This window comes from Microcaecilia unicolor, chromosome 1 (assembly GCF_901765095.1).
Source record: "Microcaecilia unicolor chromosome 1, aMicUni1.1, whole genome shotgun sequence".
In the NCBI taxonomy this organism is placed as follows: domain Eukaryota; kingdom Metazoa; phylum Chordata; class Amphibia; order Gymnophiona; family Siphonopidae; genus Microcaecilia; species Microcaecilia unicolor.
In genome coordinates, this window is record NC_044031.1 from 93,410,761 (window position 1) to 93,438,302 (window position 27,542).

Below are 27,542 nucleotides of genomic sequence, written 5' to 3' on the forward strand. Positions count from 1 at the left end.
GGGGGCAATTATAAAGTCCCCAGGGTAAATAAAATCATGTACTTTCATATTCTTGTCGGGTCATTTGAGTTGTATTTTTCAGTTTCTGTGGTTTCCCTGCTCTGTACAGATGAGCCCCCAGATTGGCCATATTGAAGTTTATTGCTGCTGAAAGAAATGTAATGGTACAAGGATACAAGGATTCTTACATACCTGGAAAATCCATAAAATCCTGGGAGTGGAAATTTATTTGAATTAGATCAAGGAATTTGTAATAAAGTAAAATATTGCACATTGTTATGGAAAGTCAGGAAAGCTAATCTGCCTTTTAATTGCAGGATTCCTGCATCCTGTCTCTGAGAGATTTCAGTGTTTTGTTGCCATATGAACACTAGGGTGAATAATTCAGCCATTTAAAAAATACAATCAAGATTTCTTGATATTAGGAATAACAATATGGTGGACAAAGATTCTTTCTAGCTTTTACTTGTCAATAAACTGATCAATAATGGAGTCAGATACAGTGTGCAAAGTCTCAAGACCTCTAGGCAGGTATGTGAGAGTGCACATGTATTGACAATGTGATCTGTTGTCTGGTTGAGCTTGCAGGGGCAGTGCGGATCTCCTTTGCAGACCCAGAGCCATACATCAAATGCACATTGGCCACAGCCTGACTGAAACTGGTTTAGCCATGACCACAGTTAGTGTGGAAGGTCAACTTGCCAGATCCAGAGTTGCATGTATTTAGGTTAGACCTCCACAAACTGTCTGTGATCAGGTCTGGTTCTGGAAAGTTATCTTAGATTGGATTTATTGACAGTAGGCATATTGAAGGGGGACATGAGTGTTGTGATGAAGTCGAAGCTCTGGAATTTCTTGGATACTAGAGAGAAAATTTGCTGCTGTTCATCAATAACAAAGGCCTGATGGGGCAATATTGCTCAATGCTGGTAACCACTGGTTATCAGTAGGTTGCAGAGTGCAAAAAATTACACATATTTTAGAATTTATAGTAGCTGTGTGTCCACCAAATGCATATGTGTAGTTTGGGCCCAGATTTGTGCACAGTGTTCTACCACAGAGAAACAGTGCTGGAATACTCCTTCCCAATGTCTTTTCAAATACATCTTTGTTAGTTCCAGCCAACTTGGATATCGAGACTTCAGTTTAACTGCCAACTTTGATTAGACAGTACTCTCACTTAAAAAAAACCCAACCCACTTAAGTGATCCCAAGGTACACCCAGTTTGAAGCTGGAGAAATAAACAACAGTAAAAAAAAATATTACCTAAGAAAAATAAAAAAAAAACCCCACATCAGATTGTAATATAAGACAAGTGAAGGCCTTTTGCCTCCCTAGTGGAGCTCTGGAAACATCAGGAAAAACAGAAATGCATGCCCCCCCACCCCCCAAAAAAAAAAAAACTAGCATTCTTCATCTAGTGGCCTAGTGGTTAGGGTGGTGGACTTTGGTCCTGAGGAAATGAGGAACTGAGTTTGATTCTCACTTCAGGCACAGGCAGCTCCTTGTGACTCTGGGCAAATCACTTAACCCTCCATTGCCCCATGTAAGCCGCATTGACCCTGCCATGAGTGGGAAAGCGCGGGGCACAAATGTAATAAAATAAATAAATAAAAACAATTTTTTAGTGGCCAAATTTTACCATTTTTCAATGCACAGCTCACTAATAGGGCCTCTCTTCTTTGGATCTTCAAGTGGGAGTTCTATGATGGTTGTCTTCTGAAATCATAACTCCTTGTCCTCTCTAGCTTTGCACCCCCTCTGTGATTTTACATGGTATATAAAAGATCTTTGTAATAGGGGGATAGATTCAGTAAGGACCTTTTAAGATTTCACTGTAATAATGCTATAATACATCCATAGGCAAAACCAAGGAAAATTTAGCAAAATTAATAAATTCTCAAGTTCATTTATTTACTGTGATTTTCAAACGTATAGAGCTTTTAGTATAATATGGCCTGCTCTTTGTTCAGAGTCATATCACACTTTTTAAATGCTTACATTTGCTAAGGAGCACTTAAGAGTGTAAACACCATGCTCATGCCACTATCTATCTTTTTAACAAGGGAGGCCCCTAGCCACATCAAGGCATCCCATGAAGAACTCACAGAACCTTGTTTTATTAGTAGAGCACTCCCATAAGCTGGAATAGAAACAGCCACAGGGCTCATACCTCTCCCTTCTGATGTTACAGTTAAGGCAGGTTCCATATCTCCACCAGCTCTTATGACACTATACCCAGAGGAGGCAAGGAGCTCTGAAGCAGGCTTGGATTCAGGTGGTAATCCTCCTGGTAGACTCTCCCTTCCAGCAGCAGAGCTAGTGTACAAATTGATGATTTTGTCACTAGAAGCCTCAGCAGACCCATATCAGAACCTGGCCTGTGGGCAGGGGTGTGCTGGTACATTTTTAACAGGCTCTTTCTCCAGACGTAGCCAGCTCTGCAGTTGGAAGGGCCAGGGGTGGCCGGGGGGGGGGGGGGGGGAGCAACACTTGCCTCTCTCTCCTCCCTCCCTTCGTGCGGGCACGCTAGGCATACCTTTGCTGGCAGCCACTAAATGGACTGCCACCACTCCCAATGTCTTGCTCTGAGCAGCATGCTGCCCAGAGCTGGAAATAAGGAGCGGGGAGTAGCAGTAGTCTATTTACTTGGCTGGCAGGGCTCAGCATCCCCACCAGCAAAGTAAAAGATAATTCAGCAGGGGGCCCAAGCCCACATTTTGGAAGCCAGTTGTTAAAGTAGCCATGGAGGGCCCTACTTTACAACCGGCTCCCAAAATTTTTAAAAACTTAACAACCGGCTCTTGCGAGCCTGTGAGAGCCTGTTCCAGCACACCACTGCCTGTGGGATAAATGCATTGATGCAGGCTCAGTGAGACATCACTCTTGCTACAGACAGGATTACCTTCTCGTGCTCCGAAGCTCTGGACCCTGTAATTTCCATCACAGTAGCCGCTTAAAAATAGAGTAATACATGTCTGCACAATTTGTGGACCCCATGAGGGTAGGGGCTGGAGCACCTCTAATCTGAGGTTTTTCCCCATTGTGCATCAGTGCACAAGCATTTACCCTGCTTATTTTATGAAGGCATCCTAGGTGCCTACTTGCCTTTATACAATAATCATCAAGAACTAGTCCAAGCAGTGCACACATGCCAACACATATCTTAATACCTGCTCCAAAGTCAACGCAAATATGTACTACTACTTGAGTACATTGCAACTCCACCCCACAGGAATGCCTACACACAGCACATATATAAGTACATTTCATATTACTGGCGTCTGCACATGTAAACAACCATGCAGTTTGTCTTTTTCTTAAAAGCCCTTTCTGCATGTAAAGCAAGCTTTTCACATGTACAATAAAACCTTTTATAAAATTACCCCCTATGAGTTTGCTGAGTTGTATCAGAACCCCATCTGGTGTCACGTAAATCTTGGAAAGCATGGGTATAGCATCTGAACATCTGAACCTTGGACTGGGATAACAAGACTAAAAATAGATGATGTAGGTATAATGAAAGCTGAACACCTTCTAGTACAAACTAGTGTAAAAACATAAAAAAATATGTTGCTGGATTTAAGACCAAAAGAGGAAAGACGATGCAAACAAATTGATATAATAGTTTTAGTGCTTTATTTTCTCAGTTTCAGTAATTCACTGACTCAGGTCATACTGTGCAGTCCATATAAATGTATAGGGCTCAAGTTATAGACTAAAAGGGACATGGAAGTGGAGTAGAGGGAAGGGATGGGCAAGCGGTGGTAAGTGCAACAAGAGGAGGGAACCAGTTGGACAGTAGAGTGACTGTGCTGTGTTCTGCCCCAGGCTCACCACCTCTTCCATGTAGACTGATTCAAAGAGAATGGATTGAGCAAATCTCTCCTGCTCCTCTGGAGACTGAAAAGAAATGGCAGAACTCCATTCCAAAAAATTCTCCCAGAAATTAAGCCCTGAGTTGTATGTGAGGCTGGAGCAGTAAAGCTTTGTTGCTTGGAGTGTGCTTCTGGTTATTGTGCCAATGAAGCCCTAGTTACATTTAAATGTCTTTTAATGAAGCATGTAGGAGAGTTAGATTCAGAATGATTAAGTATTTAAGACTATCTCAATGTCATTAAAGTCAGTTTGGTCATCAAAAAGCTAGAAGATTAATTTTATAGTGACTTTTCTACATGTCTGTATAATAATTGGTTGTCACCTCTTTATATATGCTTATGAATTTTATAATACCTGGATGGTTTTACCACAAGTGAATTAAACAACGCTTGATTAGCATCAGGCAGCAATTAATTATCTGAATATGTCAGATAATCGGCTTTCATCTCATTGATATTTGTTAGATAGTTACTTTGACTTTGACCTATTCTGCAAACAGTTTGCTCAAACTTTAGCTGCTATAAGCCAGAAAAACTACAGATTTATTTAATTAGACATGTAACAGCTACTGGTGACCACCCATGGAACTCAATTACAATACTTAAGGAGATTTAGATAAAGTGTTCTGGCATGATAATGATAATTAATGAGATAATACTGAGTTTTTGCCATAATGATGATGAGATAGATGGAATTATGTAGAGACAGAGTGGCCTATAAAAGATAAATGCCAAATCAAAGAATTGTGCATTGGGTTATTAATGTGATTGACTCCTGTCTACTTGACAAAGCAGATTATAGTGTTTGGATTTCATTCCTTAAAATGAAGATTAAAATCATGGTTGAGTAGGCTGAGCTCTTTAAGAGCTAAGGAGAACATAGTAGATGATGGCAGAAAAAGACCTGCATGGTCCATCCAGTCTGCCCAACAAGATAAACTCATATGTGCTACTTTTTGTGTATACCTTACCTTGATTTGTATCTGTCATTTTCAGGGCACAGACCGTATAAGTCTGCCCAACACTATCCCTGCCTCCCAACCACCGGCTCTCGGACAGACCGTATAAGTCTGCCCAGCACTATCCTCACCTCCCAACCACCAGCCCCGCCTCCCACCACCGGCTCTGCCACCTAATCTCAGCTAAGCTTCTGAGGATCCATTCCCTCGGAACAGGATTTCTTTATCTTTATCCCATGCATGTTTGAATTCCATTACCGTTTTCCTCTCCACCACTTCCCACGGGAGACCATTCCAAGAGAAGGCCTGTGATGCCCATTTATTGCCTTCTCCATTTGATTCTTGTTAACAGGTTAGAACCAGTTTGGGGAAAGCCTGTATGTGTGTGTATATATGTGTTGGTAGGTAGGGAGGATGATTAGGGTTTGACCTGAAGTTTCTTGGAAGTGCAACTCTCTGGCTTGACCTGGAGTTTCTAGGAACTGCACTTCTCTGCACATCTGTGTAGAGAGTTGTTTTATTTCTTGGATTGAACAGATGTTGCTGACAGAGGCAGCAGAATGGGAGTGCAACAATGAAGCTTGAGGAAGATGAGTATGTTGGGTCTCTACTTCAATAAGCAAACTTTTCATAATATGTGTATGGGACTGTAGGAAGCGGGGCTGGTGTTTGGGAGGCGAGGATAGTGCTGGGCAGACTTATACGGTCTGTGCCAGAGTCGGTGGTGGGAGACGGGACTGGTGGTTTGGAGGTGGGGATAGTGCTGGGCAGACTTACACGGTCTGTGCCAGAGCCGGTGGTTGGGAGGCGGGGCTGGTGGTTGGGAGGCAGGGATAGTGCTGGGCAGACTTATACGGTCTGTGCCAGAGCCGGTGGTGGGAGGCGGGGATAGTGCTGGGCAGACTTATACGGTCTGTGCCAGAGCCGGTGGTGGGAGGCGGGGATAGTGTTGGGCAGACTTACATGGTCTGTGCCCTGAAGAGGACAGGTACAAATCAAAGTAGGGTATACACAAAAAGTAGCACATATGAGTTGTCTTGTTGGGCAGACCGGATGGACCATACAGGTCTTTTTCTGCCGTCATCTACTATGTTACTATGTAACACATTTCTAAGGCTCCAAAGCAAAATGAGTTGCTTCTTTTGTACCAAACGTGTTCTCTCCCCCCCCCCCCCCCCCCCATATATAGTAATGACAGTGCTGGGTAGAGCTGTAGCAATGTGAAGGCATGTGTTTCTGGTCCTACAACTGTTCCTTCTCTTCCTATAGAGATTTAAGGTTAAGGAAGGAAGTTTGTGGATATAGGGGAAATGAGCAACAAAAAGGCCAGAGCATGTACTCTTACTCGTCCTCCTCAGTTTCTGTGGGGCCAAGATAAGGAGGGAGAAGACTACAAAATATCGGGGCGAAAGAGAAGAAGAATCTGACAGAATGTAAAGGGTCCCTGGATAGGGAGCAGTGGAACATTCAGAGAGTTCAAGAAAGGAGGAATCAGACAGGAATAGAATGAAGGAGAATACGGAAGGAGGGATGAAATAGGAATCGCAGGACTGTATTTTAGAGGCCATCATGGGGATGTGAGGCATACTTCTAGTACTCCTGGGGAATTCTGCACTATTGTGCAATGCATAATTTGCATAGATTTCCCATCTTCTGCAGACTGTTCAGAAATCTGCCTGTCCCGCACAGAATTTTGTTAAATTTGCTTAATATGCTCTGTTTCTGGCTGGCTGCCTCCCTCCCTCTCTGCCTACCAGCACTCGCACCACTACAGTATGGCAAGAGAGAAAGGAGCTAAACAATTAAACATCAGGCTGCTTCTGCCTTCTGTGCCATCTTGGTACACAGCAGTTCCTTAAAGCCACACAGTTGTACGGGGGCCCACATGCATAGTCATCACTACAGGGTGGCAAGTTCCACCCCCAAAAAACAGCTTGCTATCCCATTCACTAATCAGATTTTTCTATACCACTAAGTTCCCATAAGGGTCTGGTTTACAATAAGCGAGAATCTACAGTAAAATCACAGTTAAATTTAAAGTAATTACAAATAATATTATCTAACATATTATCTAACCATTATATAGTTAATAATCAGATTTAGTAGATAGATATTTAGTAAATAGAAAGGTCTTAAGGCTAAAGATGTGGTTCAGGATCTTCTACCCACCCTCCACCGAAGTCCAGCATCTCTCCCTCTCCTCCTGCTTGTACCAGTATTTTCTCTGTAATTCCTTCTCTCCCCCCCCCCCCCCCCGGGTGGTCCTTCAACCTTCTGATACGTTACAAGCAGTGTCAGTGATGGAGGTACCCACTGCCAGCTGGCTTCTGAAGTCTCTCTGCTGTGCCCTGTCTCCTTTGATGCAACTTCCTGCTCCTGTGCAGGTGGGACATGGCAGACAGAAGACTTTGAGAGCTGGACGGCAGTGGGTGGGAAGGAGAGGAAGGGACTATAGAGATATTAGACCATGAGGGGGTGGGGGGAGGAAAGATGCTGCACTCATAGGGGAAAGGAAGGAAACAAATTCTTGACTACAGAAGTGGTGGGGAGGGAGAGAGATGGATGGGAGGGTGGAATGGAGAGAATAGAGAGATAGGATGAGGTAGAGGGAGAGATACTAGTGCCATAGAGGGATTGGGGGGGGGGGGGGGGTAAGCAGAGGGAAAAGAGAGAGAGGCTGAATAGGAGAGGGGAAGAGTGGGCGAGACTCTGGACCTAAAGATGGAGAGAGGGACAAAGTGATGTTGGACTGTGGGGGGCAGGGGAGAGAGAGGGAGAGATGCTGGCATTGGGATAGTGCAGGAGAAAGGGAAGAAAAGGGGAGAAACTGGATATAAGGAGGGACAGGGATGCAGGGGTGATGAGAGCAAACTGTGCAGATGCTGAACATGGGGAGGGGTAGGGACACTGAATGATGGTGGACATGGAGACAGAAAAAATGTCAAATGGAGTGGAAACCCTGAAAAGAGCAGAAGATGAATGGGACTTGGGAGTGGGGGAGCAGAGCAGAATACGGATGCTACTCAAGAGGGGAGAATAGAACAGAGCAGAAGATGGATGGGACTCAGAGGTGGGTGGTGAATGGTAGAGGAACAGAGCAGGAAATGACTGGGACTTGGTGACTGAGTGGGAGAATGTGTGTGTTTGGGGGCTGAGCAGGGAATTATGGATGGAAGAGATGAAGAGGGAATTTTGAGAAAATAGTGAGGCGCCAGCAATTAGTAGGTATGAGTGGGGGTGTGTAGATGAGTTGGGAGAATGAGTGTGAAATGAGGAGTAAGAGAAATGGATGAATTGTAGAGAGAGGTTGAAACACAATGTGAATGTGCTGGAAGACTGGAAAGAGGAAGAGAGAGATTGAAAGGGATGAGGTACTGGGTTGGAGTATGAGAGGAAGGGGATGGATCTCTGAAGGGACTGAGTGAGGGGTGGAGCTCGAGTTGGTAAGGGGATGATAGAGTACAAAGGATGGAAATAGAGGACTAGGGAGTAGGTAAAAGATTGCGGAGGATAGGAGATGGAAAGGAGATCGAGACAGTGGGGGCAATGATAGTACTGGAGTGGAGATGATAGGGAGATGAGAAAAGGGGGTAGGTAGATGAGAGGTGAAAAGGAGGAGACTAAGAAGAAGGTGAGAGAAAGGGAGAATTAGGGTAAAATCAAATCGGCGAATATAAATGCAGAGAAGAGAAAAATGGGGAAGATATAAAAAGAAAGGTTACCGGCAAACAGCAGTAGCGTAGCCAGGTTGAGGGCATGGGGGAGCGGAGAGTGGACTGCCAGCTTTGCTGGCGCATATTTTAAATGTCCAAACAAAAAAAACAGCACCAAGGGCCTTTAAAAATGGAACACAGTTCTTTAATGAATGAGCCTTGACAAAAAGACCCGACACGGGCCATGTTTCGGTGACTAGCACCTGCGTCAGGGGTCACAGTGATGACGTGGAAAACTTGGGGAATAACTCGAATATATTCCTCTACAATATATTATTCCTTACTTTAGCTATCAGCTCCTTGAGATCGAAAATTAAATGTAAGCTGCCCTCTCCCATATCCAGCGATTCTTCGTCCCCCAGCGTCCTCCTTCACTGCCTGCCAGCCAGCAGCGAGAGGGCGGCTTACATTTAATCTTCGATCTCAAGGAGCTGATAGCTAAAGTAAGGAATAATATATTGTAGAGGAATATATTCGAGTTATTCCCCAAGTTTTCCACGTCATCACTGTGACCCCTGACGCAGGTGCTAGTCACCGAAACACGGCCCGTGTCGGGTCTTTTTGTCAAGGCTCATTCATTAAAGAACTGTGTTCCATTTTTAAAGGCCCGTGGTGCTGTTTTTTTTTGTTTGGACTTTAGTTTGTACTTCGTTCCCTCTCTTTTGTTATATCCACAGCATATTTTAAATGTGTCAGATCACTTGAAAGGTAGGCGCCAGCGCCATCAGAAGTCCGTTTAGGGGAGTGGCCGCTCCCCTGGCGACCCATCTAGCTACACCTCTGGCAGACAGATGTAGAGAAGGAAAAGAAAAAGGCAAGAGGAGAGAGAGGAAATGGAAAGGCAAATCTGGAGAATAGTTAGGAGAAGACTGACACAAGGAAACTGGAAAAGAAACTGGGATCAACACAATTAGAGAAATAAAATGCCCAGACAACAAAGGTAAAAAAGAAAAAAACATATTATTTGATACTTTTTAAGGATTGGAAAGTGTCTGCTTTGAGAACTGAACTTCTTTTCTGTTTCTCTATTTTGTAGAGCACAGGAGAAAATGTATTTCTGTTTCTTTTACCAGTTTTGCCCAGCTTTCTTGGGTGGAGTGGAGGAGGGTTTCCATTTTGGTTTTTGTCTGCAGTTTTTTGTGGTCTCCTATTTTGTATCAGGTGAGGGTCTGTCCATGTTCTGCATGTGCAGCTGAGATGAAAGATTCTGCTAACATGTTCTCTTTATTAGGAATCTATAACAGTCTAGCTCAGTGACGGCGAACCTTTCAGAGACCGAGTGCCCAAACAGCAACCCAAAATCGAATTATTTATGGCAAAGTGCCGGTGCTCATTATGGGCGGGGTCACCACATATGACTCCACCCCTATGATAGCCACACCCCTTACACCAGCCATGGCGCATATAAACAGACATCATTGAAAATATTATACTAGTATAGGAGAAAAAAATAACATGACTTTTTTTCATTATAAATCATTTCTGTTAACTGTTACAGCTCCAGTATACCCAGTGCAAAATAAGACAGCAGATGTAAATTCTCAAATTGGACATACTCCAAACACTAAAATGAAAATAAAATGATTTTTTCCTACCTTCGTTGTCTCTGATTCTGCTGCTCTCTTAACTCCATTTCCAGGGCTTCCTTTCCATTTCTTTACTTTCCTCCTTTCTTCTTCATTTCTTGTCCTCCATCCATGTCCAGCAATCCTCCTCTCCCCTCCAGCCACAAATGTCCAGCCACTCTCCTCTCCCCCCTGCCCTCCTGCTCGCCCAGCACCAGGCCGCCCTCCCACTCAGCACCCAGTAGCACCCAGTACCAGGCCTGCTTCCCACCCAGCACCCAGTAGCACCCAGCATCAGGCCTCCCTCCCACCACCCAGTAGCACCAAGCCTCCCTCCCACCCACCCACCCAGCACCAGGCCTGCCTGCCTGCCTCCCTCCCAGCACCACTCAGTAGCACCCAGCACCAGGCCTCCCACCCAGCACCCAGTAGCACCCAGCATCAGGCCTCCCTCCCACCACCCAGTAGTACCAAGCCTCTCTCCCTCCCACCCACCCAGCACCAGGCCTGCCTCCCTCCCTCCCAGCATCACCCAGTAGCACCCAGCATCAGGCCTCCCTCCCACCCACCACCCAGTGGCACCAAGCCTCCCTCCCTCCCTCCCACCCACCCAGCACCAGGCCTGCCTGCCTCCTTCTTCCAACCAACGAGGCACCAGGCCGCCCGCCCTCCCTCCCTCTTCCAACCAACGAAAAGCCACCAGGCCGCCCGCCCTCCCTCCCTGCACCTCTCAGCACCAGCGCTCGCCCTCCTCCTCTGAAATTGAAAAGACTTCGGCAGCTGCAGCGAAACGCATGGTCTTCGCTCAGTGCGCCTTCGGTCTTCGCTTGTGTCTCAGGCTCTGGTCCCGCAGGCGGGACCAGAGCTTGACAGACACAAGCGAAGACTGAAGGCGCGCCGAGCGAAGACCACGTGTTTCGCTGCAGCTGCCGACGCCTTTTCAATTTCAGAGGAGGAGGGCGAGCGCTGGTGCAGGGAGGGAGGGTGGGCTGGTGGCTTTTTCGTTGGTTGGAAGAGGGAGGGAGGGCGGGCGGCCTGGTGCCTCTTGGGAGAGGGAGGGAGGGCGGCCTGGTGCCTCGTTGGTTGGAAGAGGGAGGGAGGGCGGGCAGCCTGGTGCTTCGTTCGTTGGAAGAGGGAGGGAGGGAGAGTGGGCGGAGCGGACCACCGGCGGCGCAAATGCCAAAGCAGAGGGCTCTGAGTGCCCTCTCTGGCAGGCGTGCCATAGGTTCGCCATCACTGTTTTGTTTCAGTTTCCCAGTGGAAGGTATATCGGAGCTCTAGAACCTTGTGTAATATTTATTGTGCTGTCTTTTTATAAGTGGATTAGGGCTGTGATGGTGTGATAAACTTCCTATGTTGTTTTTGAGTGTCTTTTTGCAGGGTTTTGTGTTGTTTTGCAAGCTATCTGACCCTGTTTGAAAGCAGGCCCTTGTCACCCAAAATAAAAATGCTGAAGACTGGTGGCCTCCACATCATATAGAGTCAAACCTGTCTGATTTTTAATCAAAGAGTCTGGCAGTGGAAGGCACATGTGTTATTCCTGAGGTGATAATCAGAAGTTGAATATTTTCTTGTATGATGTGTTATAACAGGGATAGCTCCATTGGGGAATAAGGAGTTTGTGATACAGAACTGGAGGTGCGGGGTTTATAGTGAGATTGCCTAATCTTGTAAAGAATCCAGACTTAACTCCACAAAGAGGAATTTATTGAATGATGCTGTCAATTATAATGGTGGTTTTAACTGGTAGCTGAATCTAGCTGGAGGGGGAGGGTTTCTTTATGCGTAAAAGTTCATGGCGTTTTATATTGCTGATTTAAAAAAAAAAAAAAGGGGGGGTGGGGAGGGATATGTAATGTGCTGGGCATGATATGTGTGGAAATGTCGCTTTGACTTGCCTCCATCCATCCTAGGTTGCTCCTTATTGCCACCCCAAATATTTATCTGGAGACGCCACTGCCCATATGGCTCAAAGGAACAGTTGGGTCCACGACAGTAGAGGAGGAGGAAGCAGCACATAGTGCAGCTGTGCAGCTCCTCTCGCCATACTGTAGTGGTGTGTGTGCAGGAGGGAGGGAGAGGAAGTGTAGAGAAAAGGTGGAGTGTGTGTGAGAATGGGGTAGTCTATGCTTGGGAGGAGGGCTGGAGCAAGGTGGACAAGCTGGAGGGGGGCTGGATAAAGGTGGATAGTGCGTGTGTGTCATGGAGTGGAGGGCTAGAAATAGGTGGTTGGGGGATGTGTGTTCCTGGGGGAGTTCTGCACAAGAAAATTGTGCAGAATTTTAAAATATTGCATATAGAATTTTTTGTGTGTGTGCAGAATTTCCCCAGGAGTATTAAAGAAAAGTACATTGTGATGCGGAGCAGGTGGGGGAAGAGAGGTTGGTAGTTGGGAGGCGAGGATAGTGGAGGGCAGACTTATACAGTCTGTGCCAGAGCCGGAGATGGGAGGCGGGACTGGTGGTTGGGAGGCGGGAAATACTGCTGGGTAGACTTGTACGGTCTGTGCCCTGAAAAAGGCAGGTACACATCAAGGTAAGGTATACACATATGAGTTTATCTTGTTGGGCAGACTGGATGGACCATGCAGGTCTTTTTCTGCCGTCATCTACTATGTTACTATGATCTTTAGCCGTTATCTTCACTTTTGGTTGAACCCCTTGGGTGTCAGTGAGCACTACAGCAGGCAGCAGAAAGAGTGCCAGAAGCACAGTGTATCATAGAGCAGGAGAGAGAGTAGTGATCAAGCAGCAGATACAGAAACAAGGCCACAAACCTAGCTAGCGGTCCAATGCAGCAGTGTGCCCCAAGATTAGGAGCAGGCTGACATCCATGGCACATAAGTAATGAGTTCAAGTACAAAGCAGGATCAGGAACTAACCGGAGCTATCTCCAAACACAGGTAGTATGTAACAGTGGTTTTAAGTAGCAGATTGAAGAGCCAATACTGCTTTAGAAATGTTAAGTAGTAGTAGTAGTAGTAGTAAGGGGACTGAGACACAGTAGAGGAAGCACACATGACACCAGAAAGCATGGTTCAAGTCTTGGGGCATGACAGAAGGAAAATCAGGGAACATAGTGGATAAAAGGACATAAATGAACAGAAAGAAGTTTAAAGAAATTTATAGTTTTACTGAAAACTCATTTTTAGTCCAACTTTTGGTATGCAGTTCTAGGAGGGATGAGTTCGCTTCTTGCAATGCATCAAGTCAATTTGAATTTAGATTTTTTTTTTTAACCGTTATAAGAAATACAAGATTATGTGTGAATGGCCTGAAGAATGTGTTCAATATTTTCCTATCTGATATTGTAGTTCCTTTTCTCATTTAATTTTAGTTATATTTTAATCATGTACACTGCTGTGACCTGCGTAAGGCAAGCGGTATATTGTTTTAATAAACAACATGTTCTTTCATGCTGTCTGCTGCTGATTTCTTTAATCTTGGCCCTATGTTTCATATCATTTTAGGAAGCCTGGAATCCCTTGCTGTGATGGGATTTAAAGTGCATTAAAAATAAATGAACTAGAGGCTAACAAGAACTATATTACAACCACAGGATCTGAAAGAAAAAAAAACCCACTTTTGTTTGCTTAACCATACACTTTCCCATGGCGATTTCTAGATTTCTGCAACTCTTTACCAGATTAAAAAAAATATTTGCCAGTCAAAAATCACTTTTGTTTTAGAATTCATGCTTAGTTTATGAAAGTGATCTGCTGGAAGAATGTCAATGGTCTGAAAACATTGTTTTCATCCACTGGTCATTAGGTGGTTGACATTCTTTCTGACCCAGATTGAGAATTTACTTGGATAAATCTTTACCAGGTTTTAGTAATTAGTAATTTACTTGTTAGGCCTGTACTCAAACTAGCTTCAAAAGTAGGTGGGAATGTCTCTCGAGAGCAGGTTAATGATATTTGAGTGAAGACACAGAATTATAGATAAACATTATGATATCACATATACAAAAGTGGAGTGACACTAAAGATCCAGGGTATCAGAATATAGTTTTTCATACATTGGCTTCTGTAGTCTGCAGTATTTCTGAACTCAGCTTTGCTATAAAGACTGAAATGTATCAATTTCAAAATATCTAGAAGAATGTGGCATAGAAGTATTTGTACTTTATGTAAGAAAATATGACAATGGGGTATTAAAAAGAGGCAATAAAGATAAAATCATAAATCCTATAAACTTAAAAAAATTGAAGATTGTTTTTTGACCATTAGCAGTTCGTATATGGCAGTATTTCTTAAATTTATGTCTTAATTTTCCTCAGTTGTTTTAATGGGTTATACTTCACTATGTTAAGGGAAGATAATAACTGTGTGTTAAATCACTACCTTCTAAAATAGAATCTTTCATTGTTTCCTACAGCTTGTGGCCATATTTGATGAGCAAGAGCCACACCATGGTGGAGATGGCACAAGTGCCAGTTCAACTGGTACTCAGAGCCCAGAGATCTTTGGCAGTGAGCTTGGTTCTAACAGCATGTCAGCCTTTCAGCCATATCAAGCAACGAGTGAAATCGAGGTCACCCCTTCAGTGCTTCGTGCAAGTAAGTGAAAGCTATGCATGTCTATGCATGCTTCTTCTCAATTTACAAAAATACCAGTGTTTGTTCTTCATTTTATTACTGTAAGTAGGTCTCACTATCCTCACCATTAACAGATCCAGCTTTATAGACAAGGCACATATCTGTTTTATAGAAGGTAAATAAACCTTTATTCTTTGTAATGGTTATATGTCATTCTGCAGCAGAACTAGCTGCTTTCATAATAATGCTTTTGCATGTTATGGTGTAACTAGCCGTGTGAGCATCTTTTTTTTTTTTTAACCACCACAGAAAGGTCAAGGAACAAGCTGCCCAGATGTAGCTAACCTTCGTTTCCAGAGATAGTTTAGCTACTGTGCTATATAAAATTACCCCCAAGGTCGAGTATGCTGTGTTTCTGGTAATGAATACATGGTGCAGGAAATCTTAGAACCATTTACATGGGAATCGTTTGTCAGATCCCATAGTTTTTGTTAAACTAAACTTCTTTCCATTTAACTGTGTTTTGGTCAGCTTCCCTCTTGTGAAATCTGTGAGAATAGGCATTTAAGTAGCCTGGAACGAAATATAAACTTAATCCAGCTTAAACTATGAAGGTAGAAACTGGGTGTCTGCTATTTGCTAGGCTAGTGTACTAGAAGAAAATACTGCAGTGCTGATTGTTGGAAAGTAAGATTCCCTGACCCCTATTTACATTTTATGAACCTATTGATGAAGAAGACATTTCAACCATAGGCGTAGTTTGACTGTTTCATTTGGGGGGGCAAAGAATGGGCGGAGCATATTAGCATATCATTTGCATATATACATATGCAAATGAATATGCTAATATGGAGGAAGGAAATGAAATTTACAGGCAAAATATCACAGATGCACATTTCAAAAAGCTGACACATTTCAATTAATAAATTATGAATAAAATACTTTTATTTACCTTTGTTGTCTGATCATTTAGTTTTTCTATTCGCTTTGATCCCAGTGTCTTCTGTTTTATGCAGTGTCTTCTTTCTAGTAGGCTTCCCTCTGCTCCCCACCCTCCCAGTCCCATCCATCTCTTGCTCCTTCCCTCTGCTCCCCACCCCTCCCAGTCCCATCCATCTTCTGTTCCTTCCCTCTGCTCACCATCCCTCCGTCCCATCCATCTTCTGCTCCTTCCCTCTGCTGTGCCTCAACTCTCCCAATCCCATCCTGGTCCATCCCTCTGCTCCCCAGCCCTCGCAGTCCCATCCATCTCTTGCTCCTTCCCTCTGCTCCCCACCCCTCCCAGTCCCATCCATCTTCTGTTCCTTCCCTCTGCTCACCATCCCTCCGTCCCATCCATCTTCTGCTCCTTCCCTCTGCTGTGCCTGACCTCTCCCAATCCCATCCATCTCCTGGTCCATCCCTCTGCTCCCCACCCCTCGCAGTCCCATCCATCTCTTGCTCCTTTCCTCTGCTCCCCACCCCTCCCAGTCCCATCCATCTTCTGTTCCTTCCCTCTGCTCACCATCCCTCCGTCCCATCCATCTTCTGCTCCTTCCCTCTGCTGTGCCTGACCTCTCCCAATCCCATCCATCTCCTGGTCCATCCCTCTGCTCCCCACCCCTCGCAGTCCCATCCATCTCTTGCTCCTTCCCTCTGCTCACCTCCTCTCCCAGTCCCATCCATCTCCTGCTCCTTCCCTCTGCTTCCCACCCCACCCAGACCCATCCATCTCCTGCTCCTTCCCTCTGCTTCCCACCCCTCCCAGTCCCATCCATCTTCCCTCTGCCCCCCCCCCCCCCACGAGGTCCAAGATGGTGACTCCGTTTACCCCCTCTCTTCCTCCCTCCCTCCCTCCCTCCGGTGCAGGCAACAATCTTCAGCTTTTTCAGCGTTCCTGGCAGCGGTAGCGATGTAAACGCTGCCTTCGGTCTGCCCCGGAAGCCTTCTCTTCAAGTTCCTGTTCCCACCTATGCGGGAACAGGAACTTGAAGAGAAGGCTTCGGGGCAGAGCCAAAGGCAGCGTGTACAACGCTACCGCTGCCAGGAACGCTGGAAAAGACTGCTGCCTGCGCCGGAGGGAGGGAGGAAGAGAGAGGGGCATAGGCGGTCGGTGGCCCAACTGTTTGGGGAGGCTAAAGGGGGCGGGGTTAGGGGTGGAGCCAGGGGCGGAGCTTATAGCCACAATTAACACAGAAAAAAAATAAGTAAAAATAAAATAGTCACAATACCTTTTGTTAAATTTAGATATTAGATATGTATCATATGTCAAAGAATAAAGTGGTTGCTCAAAGCATATACTAACCACAATCGCTCAACTGCAAAACACTATGCACATATTTGTGCAAAAACATACTCAAACCTTACTGTACCATAACACTAGGCAGACCCTAATACACCAATATACTACCCATATAGAAAATGCAGACCGTCAACAATATGAAACAAGGGATCATAATATCACAATTCTCATGTAGAGCCACAAAACACCCTTTTAGGGTGGATAGTGTTCACAATGAGCTCCTTTTATTAACAACTATATATAGATCCTTCAAGAGGTAGTGTGTCATGATTTAGGCTCTAAAACCCTTTCCGATGTTTTGGTGCCACCTCAGTAATGCCAATACACAATCTCTCCACTGCAAAACACTATACACAAACTTGTGCAAAAACACACTCATAACCTTAGCAAACCATAACAGCACTAATTCCAAGGACAGGATGAGCTACAACCTTATGCGTGGAAAAGCAGCACTGTAATTACACCGGGCTCTAAAACACCAGTACACAACCTATTGAAACAAAAAAAAAAAAGGGCTGTAAATACTACACACTAGTAGAATACTGCACCTTGATTACACATGAAAAACACATGACACAACAGATATGAAGGCAAAACTGGAAAGTTACCTCAAGAAGTCAGACTCAGCATGCAGCAATACTAGAAAAATTGAAACTTACATGCAAAATATCACAGATGCACATTTCCAAAAGCTGACATATTCCAGTTAATAAATTCTGAATAAAATACTTTTTTCTACCTTTGTTGTCTGATCATTTAGTTTTTCTATTCTTTGGTCCCAGTGTCTTCTTTCCATTTGATATTTTTTCTCTCAACATGTCCACCATCCTCCTGTGTCCTTATGCGTCCTGTCTACCATCTGTAGCCCTGTCCTTATCCTTTCTCCAGTTTCAGCATCTGCCCTCAAAGTGTTCCAATCCAGCCCTTAAATTCAGCAATTTCCCCTCCATCCAAATCCAGCATGTCTCCCCTCCATCCATGTGCATGAACTTCCTCTGTCTTTCCTCCCCTCCATCCATGTCCGGCATTTCTCCTCTCTCCCTTCTACTCCATCCGTGTGCATCTCCTTCTTCCCTCCCCTCCATCCATCCATGTCTTTCTCTTCTACCCTTCCATCCAGTGTCATCCCTCTTTCTCTCTCCATCCTTCTACCCATTACCCTCTCCCAATCCTTCCGTCTATTGTCTCCCTCTCCTTCCATCCATTGTCTCCCTCTATCTCCCTTCCTTCTAAACAGTTCTCTCTCTCGACCCTTTTCCATTCAGCATGTCCTCTCTATCCCCATCCTTCCAGTGTCTTTCCTCTTTCCCTCCCTACCCTTACGTCCAGTGTCTTCCCTCTTTCTGCCCCCTCCTTCCAGCATTTTCCCTCTTTCTCCCTCCTTTCATTCAGCATTTCTCCGTCTGACAGCTAGGGTCTGCCCCAGTTTCTCCCCAGCAGCTTCTCTCTCTCTCTCCCCATCTTTCCACTAATCTCTCTCTCTCTCCTCTTCCATCCAGCATCTTCTCTCTGGCTCTCCCGTGCTCTCTTCCATGTCCCCTCTTTCGCTCCCCATCTCTCTCTGGCTCTCCCCTGCTCTCTTCCATGTCCCCTCTTTCGCGCCCCATCTCTCTCTGGCTGTCCCCTGCTCTCTTCCATGTCCCCTCTTTCTCTCCCCATCTCTCTCTGGCTGTCCCCTTCTCTCTTCCATGTCCCCTCTTTCTCTCCCCATCTCTCTCTGGCTCTCCCCTGCTCTCTTCCATGTCCCCTCTTTCTCTCCCCATCTCTCTCTGGCTCTCCCCTGCTCTCTTCCATGTCCCCTCTTTCGCGCCCCATCTCTCTCTGGCTGTCCCCTTCTCTCTTCCATGTCCCCTCTTTCTCTCCCCATCTCTCTCTGGCTCTCCCCTGCTCTCTTCCATGTCCCCTCTTTCTCTCCTCATCTCTCTCTGGCTCTCCCCTGCTCTCTTCCATGTCCCCTCTTTCTCTCCCCATCTCTCTCTGGCTCTCCCCTGCTCTCTTCCATGTCCCCTCTTTCGCTCCCCATCTCTCTCTGCCTGTCCCCTGCTCTCTTCCATGTCCCCTCTTTTCCTCCCCATCTCTCTCTGACTCTCCCCTGCTCTTTTGCATGTCCCTGGCTCTCCCCTGCACTTTTCCACTTTCTCTCTCTCTCCTCCAGCGTCCTCATGCATCCCACCTTTCTCTTCCCTCCCCTTCTTGCTCCCATCACTCTCACTCCTTTCTCCACCCCCCTTTTCCTATTCCCTGCCATTGCTTTCCTTCCTCCCTCTTCCCCTTAGATGTGGCACCTCACATCCTCCTCTCTCCACCCCCTTTCCCTTTGGTCTAGCAGCTGGCTGGCATGATGCATTGCTCACCCCCCCCCCCCCCGGACTAGTTCGGTATCGCTTTCCCCCTCCGCTCCTGTCATGTCTTTGAACGTCGAGGATTCCTTCCGGTAGCAGCAGAATTGGCAATGATGTAAGCGCTGCTTTCAGCCTGCCCCAGAAGCCTTCTCTGGACAGCGTCCTTCCTACGCGGGAAACTGTACAGAGAGTGCTTCCGGGGCAGGCTGAAAGCAGCGCTTACATCATTGCCAATTTTGATGCTACCGGAAGGAATCCTTGACATTCAAAGACGACGTGACAGGACAGGAGCGGAGGGGGAGAGCGATACTGCAGTAGTCGGGGGGGGGGGGGGGGGGGGGTAATGATCGCGCGGGCCACGGGAGGGAGGGAGGGAGATGTTCAAGGCAGCGGGAGCTGCACCCGGGGTGGTCCAGTCTGCCCTGCCCTTGCTGCACTTCTGGCTGGGGAGGCTTAGCCTCCCCAAGCCTCTTATACCGGGCGCCTATGGAGAGGGGTAGACGTACACGCTCCTCTCCATCCGCTTGGCTTCCCTGCCCTCTCTGTCTGCGTCCCGCCCGAAAGGAAATGACGTCAGAGGAAGGCGGGACGCAGATAGAGAGGGCAGGGAAGCCAAGCGGATGGAGAGGAGCGCGTGCTTGCATGTGGTTTTTTGTTTTCTTTAACTAATGGCGCGGCGGCGCCTCGCGTCATTTGGGGGGGCATTGCCCCCCCTCGCCCCCCCCAGTCTACGCCTATGATTTCAACATAGAACTAGGTAATAAAATAGAGAAACATAACTTCTCTTATTAAATGCACATTCAAGGGAAAAAAGAAAGGAAAAAAAAAACCTTTTCAATGTGGTAAATCTCAGCTTCAGGAAGATTTTTGGCCTTGTCTTGTGTGACATATTTGCAAGCTAATGTACTAGGCTGCGCATTTGATTTGCTATTCTTTAAAAACTTATCAAAATATTATAAAGTATTATAGAAAATTAATTGTACAAGAATCAGAGAGAAAAATCTTTTAATTACTCACCATCACAGTATCTGACATCAGTTGTAAAGTTATAACAAAACTTATAAAATCTAACATCAGTACCTCTGGTAATTATAAGTAATTAGACTAATTAGATAAAGAAGCGAGAAAGGAAGAAGAAAGTTTGTTCCTCATACAAAGGTCACAGAACAGAGAGAAGGAAGATAAACAAAGGAAGAAAGAAAGAAAGAATAAATGAAAGAAATATTCTTAGATACAGAAAATTGGATTCTAGAAGGTACAAAGGGAGGGGAAGCAAACCCCTTCGGGAAAAACAGGCAATTTGGATGGATCTGAAACACTCTCTCCAAGCATGCCTAGTTTTTCAGAGTTCCTTTGTCTGCAGCGTGGTTTTATAGGCTGTGGTGAGTATCCACCTCTCCTCTACCCTGGACCAATCATAGGTGCTGCATATGGACTGGAGACTTGTAATTGGGACTTTCATATGTGCTGGAGGCTTGCAATTGGTCCATGGCATACCTTTTCTCAGTAAATAACTTTTGTAACAGGATATACCAGGTATCTGAGTCGCCTTAGCAACATTTTCACCATCAGAGCATGTGACCAGCCAGAAATTCCTTCATGTGGCTGATAGGAAAAGAGAGATGGGGGATGGGAAATAGTGCAATATACCTGAAGTAAAACTTAATTATAGACGCTAAGAAAACGTGGTGTAAATCTAAACATTGGCATTTGCATCAATCATCCTCTATCATATTAACACACACCAAAATTAAACGCATACCATTGCAACAAATATGTGGCAAAACATCATTGGCCGCAGCTTTATTAACTTTCAGATAAGGAACTTAGAGCATACAAAATGTAACTCCTTAAGCCCCATAAAATCTAATCCCCAGAGTGACCTTTTTCCCCCAATTCCATCCTAGAATTCATCCACAGGCTTCCCTACCCTCTCACAAACATCTTCAAGAAAAGCAAGCATGAAACAAGTAGGGAAGGTGGTTGAGAAAATTTTACTTAGGAAAAATTCACCAACCAAACCTCCGGCAACCACACCTACCACCTGAATAAGGTAAAGCCCGCCAAATTCCCTCAGCACATACCTGCCCATCATCCCCGCCTGTAACCACTGCTTGTCCAGTCCCCTTTTCCACCTTCAAGTACTGCCCCACTTATACCTTGTCGGCTGCTCTACAATGAAACCACCTTTTCTTTCCTCCCCACAGCTACCTAGCCCTTCCCCTTCCCTAACATAAATTTCAACTCTGATTTTCCTCAGCTAATGTTACAAACCCTCGGCATAATCTCAAAAGTTGCTATACCATTGTAATCTTCTAGGTAAGCCACATCAGAGTAGTTACTAGTACCTTTATTATTTATTTCTACAGAGCTACTGGATGTAGAAGTGATTCTTTGCTAGCTTGGAGCAGTTGTGTTGAATTCCACAGGCTTTTGGTCCTGGGGGTGTTATTTCTTGTTTGCATTTGTGACATTAATTAACAGCATTCACAGCCTGTGTATAAAATTGGTGGATGATACTAATTTGGAAGGAGTTGCAAAACCCTTGGAGGACATGATTATGATGTAGATTGATCTTGATAGATTGAATCAAGCCAGAAATCAATAAAATGGAACTCAAGTAGAGAAATCTAAGGGAGAATATACTTGACAAGGCAAAGCCAAACGCATGAATACAAAATATGGAAAGATGAATTAAGGATAAAAGGATTGGGAAGGTAGGCAGATAAACTGAATAAGTCATTAAAATAAAAATAAACTCTACCCCCAACCCAAACCATTAAAGTCATATTTGGATATATTAACTAGAGTATCACAGGTAAAATAGTTGATGTGTTTCTCCCAATCTTCTCAGCATTGGTAAGGCTATCATTGAACTCTGTCCTGATTTGAGTCCCACAGAAATGCTACATTAGGATTTTAAAGGAAAACAACAAAAATTGGAGGAGATGCAGATAAGTGGATGCATTACAAATGTTGAAAATTGCTACATTAATTTAGCTGAGAAAATATTGAGAGGTGACCGATAGAACTATCTAAGACACAAAGCACTAATGTAGAAGAGGATTTGTCATTTTCTATTTGTGTTAGGGCAGGATAAGAAGTGCTGGTGTTAAACAGCAGCACTGTTATATGACTTAGGGAAATGGTGGAATCTGTCATTGAAAGATTTTATAAACTGGTCAGATAATGTCACTCTGGGATGGTTTAGATACAGGAGGTACTGCCTGAAGAAATGGGTGAGCTAGATAGCATCTTGTCTGTGTCATCTATTCTTTGTGTGGCTGTGTAATTTTATGCTTTTGTTTGAAGAGAATCATAGAGCGCTAGAACAGCTTTGACATTTTTGGTCAGGAGCTTAAAAGTTATAATATTCTATTACACTGATATTTCCACCTTATAGGGTCCTGGGTATATGTTTCATGGGTGAAGATATATAGAAAATGTAAATGCTGCCATTCTTCAATGCTTATAAAACATGCTGTGAGCCCACTGGGGACAGAGGAAGTACCTGCATATAATAAATGGCAGTATATCAAATACATGACTCTTTCCTTTCTTTTCCAGGTATTAGTACAGAGCAGTGTTTCTCAGCCCAGTTCTTGGAACACACCCAGCCAGTCAGGTTTTCAGGATACCCACAATGAATGTGTATAAGATAAATGTGCATGCATTCTTTCCATTGTATACAAATCTATCTCATGCATATTTATTCTGGATATCCTGAGGACTGGGCTGAGAACCCCTGGTATAAAGTTCTAGTGACTCTCCAGATGCTGATGTACATTCCTAGTCCTCAAAGGAAACTGATTTCACACTTAAGCCCTGGAAAGTTAAAATAACCCCTCATTCTAGGAACCTAAATGTAGATGGTTACAGAAAAGAAAGAAAGTTACAACCCATGGTATTGCACAGTTCAACATAGCGGAAACCCCTATGTCCTCTGGCTTAATACTGCTGGAGGTGTGCAAATGAAATGTTGATTTATGATAGATATATTGAACAATAACTTTGGGTGTGCTGGGCTTTGCATTGCCCCGTTCCCCAAGATATTAGCATGCAGTACTTGTCTTCAGTTTTGTTTGTCTGTTGGTCGTGGTTAGTTAGTGCTTCTTGTGTCAGTAGTTGCATTTCTAGCCAGTACATCTACTCAAGTGGTGGCTGCAAGGATAGTGTGTTAAAAATTAAATCAGTTTACATTAAATAGCTATGATTTTGATCTCTCTCTGGTATACAAGGTCTGAAGTTGCTGCCTTATAGAAATCAAGGTTATTCAAGAAATGGGTGAAGATTCATTTTTTAAACTCCGGAAAGTTACCTTTATGAGAAGAAACTACATCAACTATTGAACTGGAATATATCCTGAAAATAGAATTAATATCCCTGTTGTATTTCCTGTTAATTCATGCTGAGGAGTACACATATAAATGGTACTCTGTATTTTCAGTAATTACCTTCTTACTGTGCAAGTTCTCTTCAGTTCTAAAATCCATTCAATATAGTGGTAGATGCTGATCCTAGTTATTACATGTTGACAAGGTCATGTATGTATTAATTGGATTGAAGATAGGATACAAAATTGCTGTAATTATTGTAATTTTCTGGCTAATTGAAGGCTTGGCACTGAATATTTTGTTTCCACATTTGAAAGTGAAAAATGCTAGTTATGGGCTGTTTTATGGCTTTTATTATTTGGTGGCTATATCCTTTTGCTGCACTTGGCCTCAATATTTATGAGCCAAGCTGGCCTCTAATTTATCCTTGCTGCTCATTTAGGAGGCTGTAGAATAAGAATGTTGTCTTTTGAAACAAATGAAGCTGCTGAGATTCTTTATCATACCCTATTGCTGTAGTTGCTATTCCTTTGCTGAAGGCATATTGAAAATGAATTTATGGTCCCCTTTGTCATGCTTTCTCTCTTACCAGCAATTTTCATGTTGTATTGGACATATGGGGATGTAATTTTATAACAGTGCATCTGTGTGAAATGTCAGAAACCCCCTCCCCCACCTATGCTGCCTTATAAAGTTGACATAAATTAGGTGCCTATGTGCCCTTATGAGCATGGGGTCCTCTCTTGACCCAGAAACAGAGAGAAGCTTATAAACCACTGCCAAGCCAACAATTATATAGCTCAAAGTATATGCTGGAAAAACATTTATCATAAATACCAGACTAAATAAGTGTAGAAAGACCTTGGTGCAAAATGCTACTAAACTTGAAAAAAAAAACTGGATAGAGATTAATTTCAATCACAGGTTAAAAAAAAGAAAATCCTGCACCAAAAAACACATGAAGTAATGCAGGTTTGGAATTAAAAAATCTTAAACAGCTGATATATTTTTTTATCAGTTAAACTGTGTCAATTAATTCAATCCAATCAAAATGTCACATCTTCCAAGAAAATGGGAAAAGAATGCATATCCCCATTATTGAATGCATATAACCAGCCATAAACTGTTACTATCTTAGCAAGACATAGCTGACAAATGATGCACTGATGGTCCCAACAGAAGCCTCTGTTCATGAAAGTTGCATCAAGGGAACTTATTCACTTCTCCCCTAACAAGCACTCATGACCCCAGAAGTGCAAAATTCCTCTTGAACAAATTTATACCTGGTCTGAAGAAAGCATACATGTGTACAACGTGAGGTAAAAAAAAGGTAATCCCCTAGAGAATTTTGCCATTTTCTCAGCAACCGCTTTGAATTTAAATTAAAAATGTTTGTACTTATTTAGACTTCAGACTTGTGTATTACTGTTAAACAACATTTAATTATCTTAAGCTATGTTGATGTTACTGGCATTTTACCATTACCACCTAGTGATTGATTTTTGCACATTAAGTGTTCAAGCTAGCTGTAAGACAGCTTGGGTTATGGATATATTTACACTTAGCCCTCCTTGCCCGTGCTTCTAAACATACGATAGCTGTCGTTAACTTTTTTTTCCGTGCTCAAACATAGGCTATTACTTCTCCTCTCAGCACCGCCTTAGCCGCCGACCAGTACAGCGCTGAGTTGTGTTCATGCTGTTTGTTAAATTTGGCAAACTCTTCCCACTTTATTCTCACATATTCTCTAAAGTCTGCATCTGCAGGTAAATAGGCGGGGAATCTCCATCCTGCTCGACCTTGGTAAAATTTAGTAGCTTCTAGATCCAACCACACCATTGCGTGATCCGTAATTTCTTCTGGCCCTATTTCTACAGTATGTACTTTCTGGAACAGCTTTCTATCAACTAAAATATAGTCTATGCGGGACAGGGTTCCATGAGCTCTCGAGATATGTGTAAAGTCTCGTTTTCCGGAGTGTAAGACACGCCATGCATCTAATGTGTTCGTCGCTGTCATAAAGTGTGCGAGTGCTTTAGATTTTGGCCCCCCTCTATGAGCTTTTCTAGGCTCTGCGCAATCTAGCAGTGGGTCCACAACCATATTAAAGTCTCCCATTATCAACAAGTGCAGATTTGGGTGTTTGTTGCATTGTTGCACTAAGTGGTGATAAAACCTCTGATCGTATGTGTTGGGGGCCATACACCGCGACCACCAGGAGCTCCAAACTCTGCAGCCATACATGCACCAGCACATAGCAGCCTTGGGGATCTTTCAATATCGTTTTCGTTTTCGCTGCCAGGCCCTTCCGCACTAAGACGGCCACTCCCCCATGTCTCCCTTCTGTTGAGGATGCATGTACCTCCCCTACCCATTCTCTGCTTAATTTTTGGTGTTCCGCTTCCGTTAACCGTGTCTCCTGTAAATATGCTATATCCGCCTTATGTCTCTTAAGTGCGGTTAAAATTTTTGCTCTTTTAATTGGTGATGAGAAACCCCCCACATTCCATGTTAGAAACCTAGTTATCTTAGGTTGGGTCATATTTTCTCTAAAGCTTTATTCGTCTATATGTAAACTTTGTGGTAGGGGATCTTGGTGCCCATCTCCTCCTCATCCCCCAACTCTCCCCTCTGCTACTGCCCCCCTCTCTCTGCTTACTAATATTTCATTGTAGATCGGTCCTATGCTTTCCCGCCCCCTCGCTACCTACCCCACCCTCTCTCCCCTCCCTCCCCCCTTCTTCCTCTCTCCCCCTTCCCTCTCGAACCCCTCCTCTTCCCATCCATTACCTCTGGATGTGAAAATAAGATCGTAGATGATGGCCCCTATCCCCTCAGCCAATACCCCTCTATGTATGATCCTAGTATCTCCCCATTGTGTCTCCCACTATCCATAATGTCCCTGCCCTTCTATCTCTCTCTGCCCCTTTTGTCATCGTCCTTTGTACCTGATTTTTCCAGTGTGATGCCCGTCTGTAAAGTAATCAGCATTTCGTCCATCATCTCCACGTGTTCCTCATGTGGCCATGTTCTCACCAGTTGGCAGACTTCCCAAAATCTCTTGTGCCTCTTCTGGTGATTTAAAAGTCTTCCAAGTGCCATTCAGCATCACCTTCAGTTGGGCTGGATAGTTTAACATAAATCGCTGCTTTGTCTCTGCCAGTCATTTACAGATCTGCCCATAAGCTCTCCGTCTTTCTTGCACCAGTACTGAATAGTCCTGAAAAATTCTCACTCTGTTTCCTTCATAGGCCAGCGTATCCCACTTGAGTCTGGCTCCTTTCAGTATCTCAGTTTTATGAATAAAATTGTGTACCTTTATTATTACCACGTGCGGGCGATTCCTCTCTCCAGTTTTCCTTCCTACACAATGTGCGCGCTCCAAGCATAGCGGGCCTACACTGTCCGAAAGGGCGAGTTCTGCCCGTAGCCACCGTTCCAGCAAGGTTGATAAAGTATTATCTGGCACGGACTCTGGAATTCCCACCAGTCATAGGTTTGATCTTCTCGACCTGTTTTCCAGGTCATCTATTAGTTGTGCATGTACTTTCAAAGACTGTTTTCAACTCTTGAATAGTTGCCTGCGTGGTCGGTTCCGCGTCTTCCAGGGTTGAAACGCGGCCCTCCAATTCGCCTGTTCTCCGCGTTGTATCTTCTAATATTGTTTCCATACTTGTAAGTTTCTCAGTTATTTGCACAAATTGTGGCGCCATCACCTCCTTTACTGCCTCTGTGAGTTGCAATAGTTGAGATGCTGCAAACAGTGCAGGCGGCAGTGTTATCGTCAGGCACAGCGCCATCTTGGCGTCTCCTGCTCTGCGCTGTTTGTCTGTCTCTTTCTTGTTTGTTTTTCCGGTCATCACCCTTTCTTTGCGGATCACATAAAGGTCCATATGTTCCTCAACCTCTGGTTTATTTTTCCCAAGTTTT

At 44.4% G+C, this 27,542-nt stretch overlaps 1 protein-coding gene across 3 annotated transcripts in view; it reads left to right on the top strand.

Annotated features, from left to right (window-relative positions):
• PARD3 (par-3 family cell polarity regulator) overlaps positions 1–27,542 on the top strand; it is a 1,299,417-nt gene that overhangs the window by 370,984 nt on the left and 900,891 nt on the right. For all 3 annotated transcript variants that reach the window (XM_030199049.1, XM_030199057.1, XM_030199066.1), the window contains exon 3: positions 14,496–14,676. In XM_030199049.1, the coding sequence (XP_030054909.1) occupies positions 14,496–14,676 (181 nt within the window). The remainder of the gene's footprint in view (positions 1–14,495; positions 14,677–27,542) is intronic.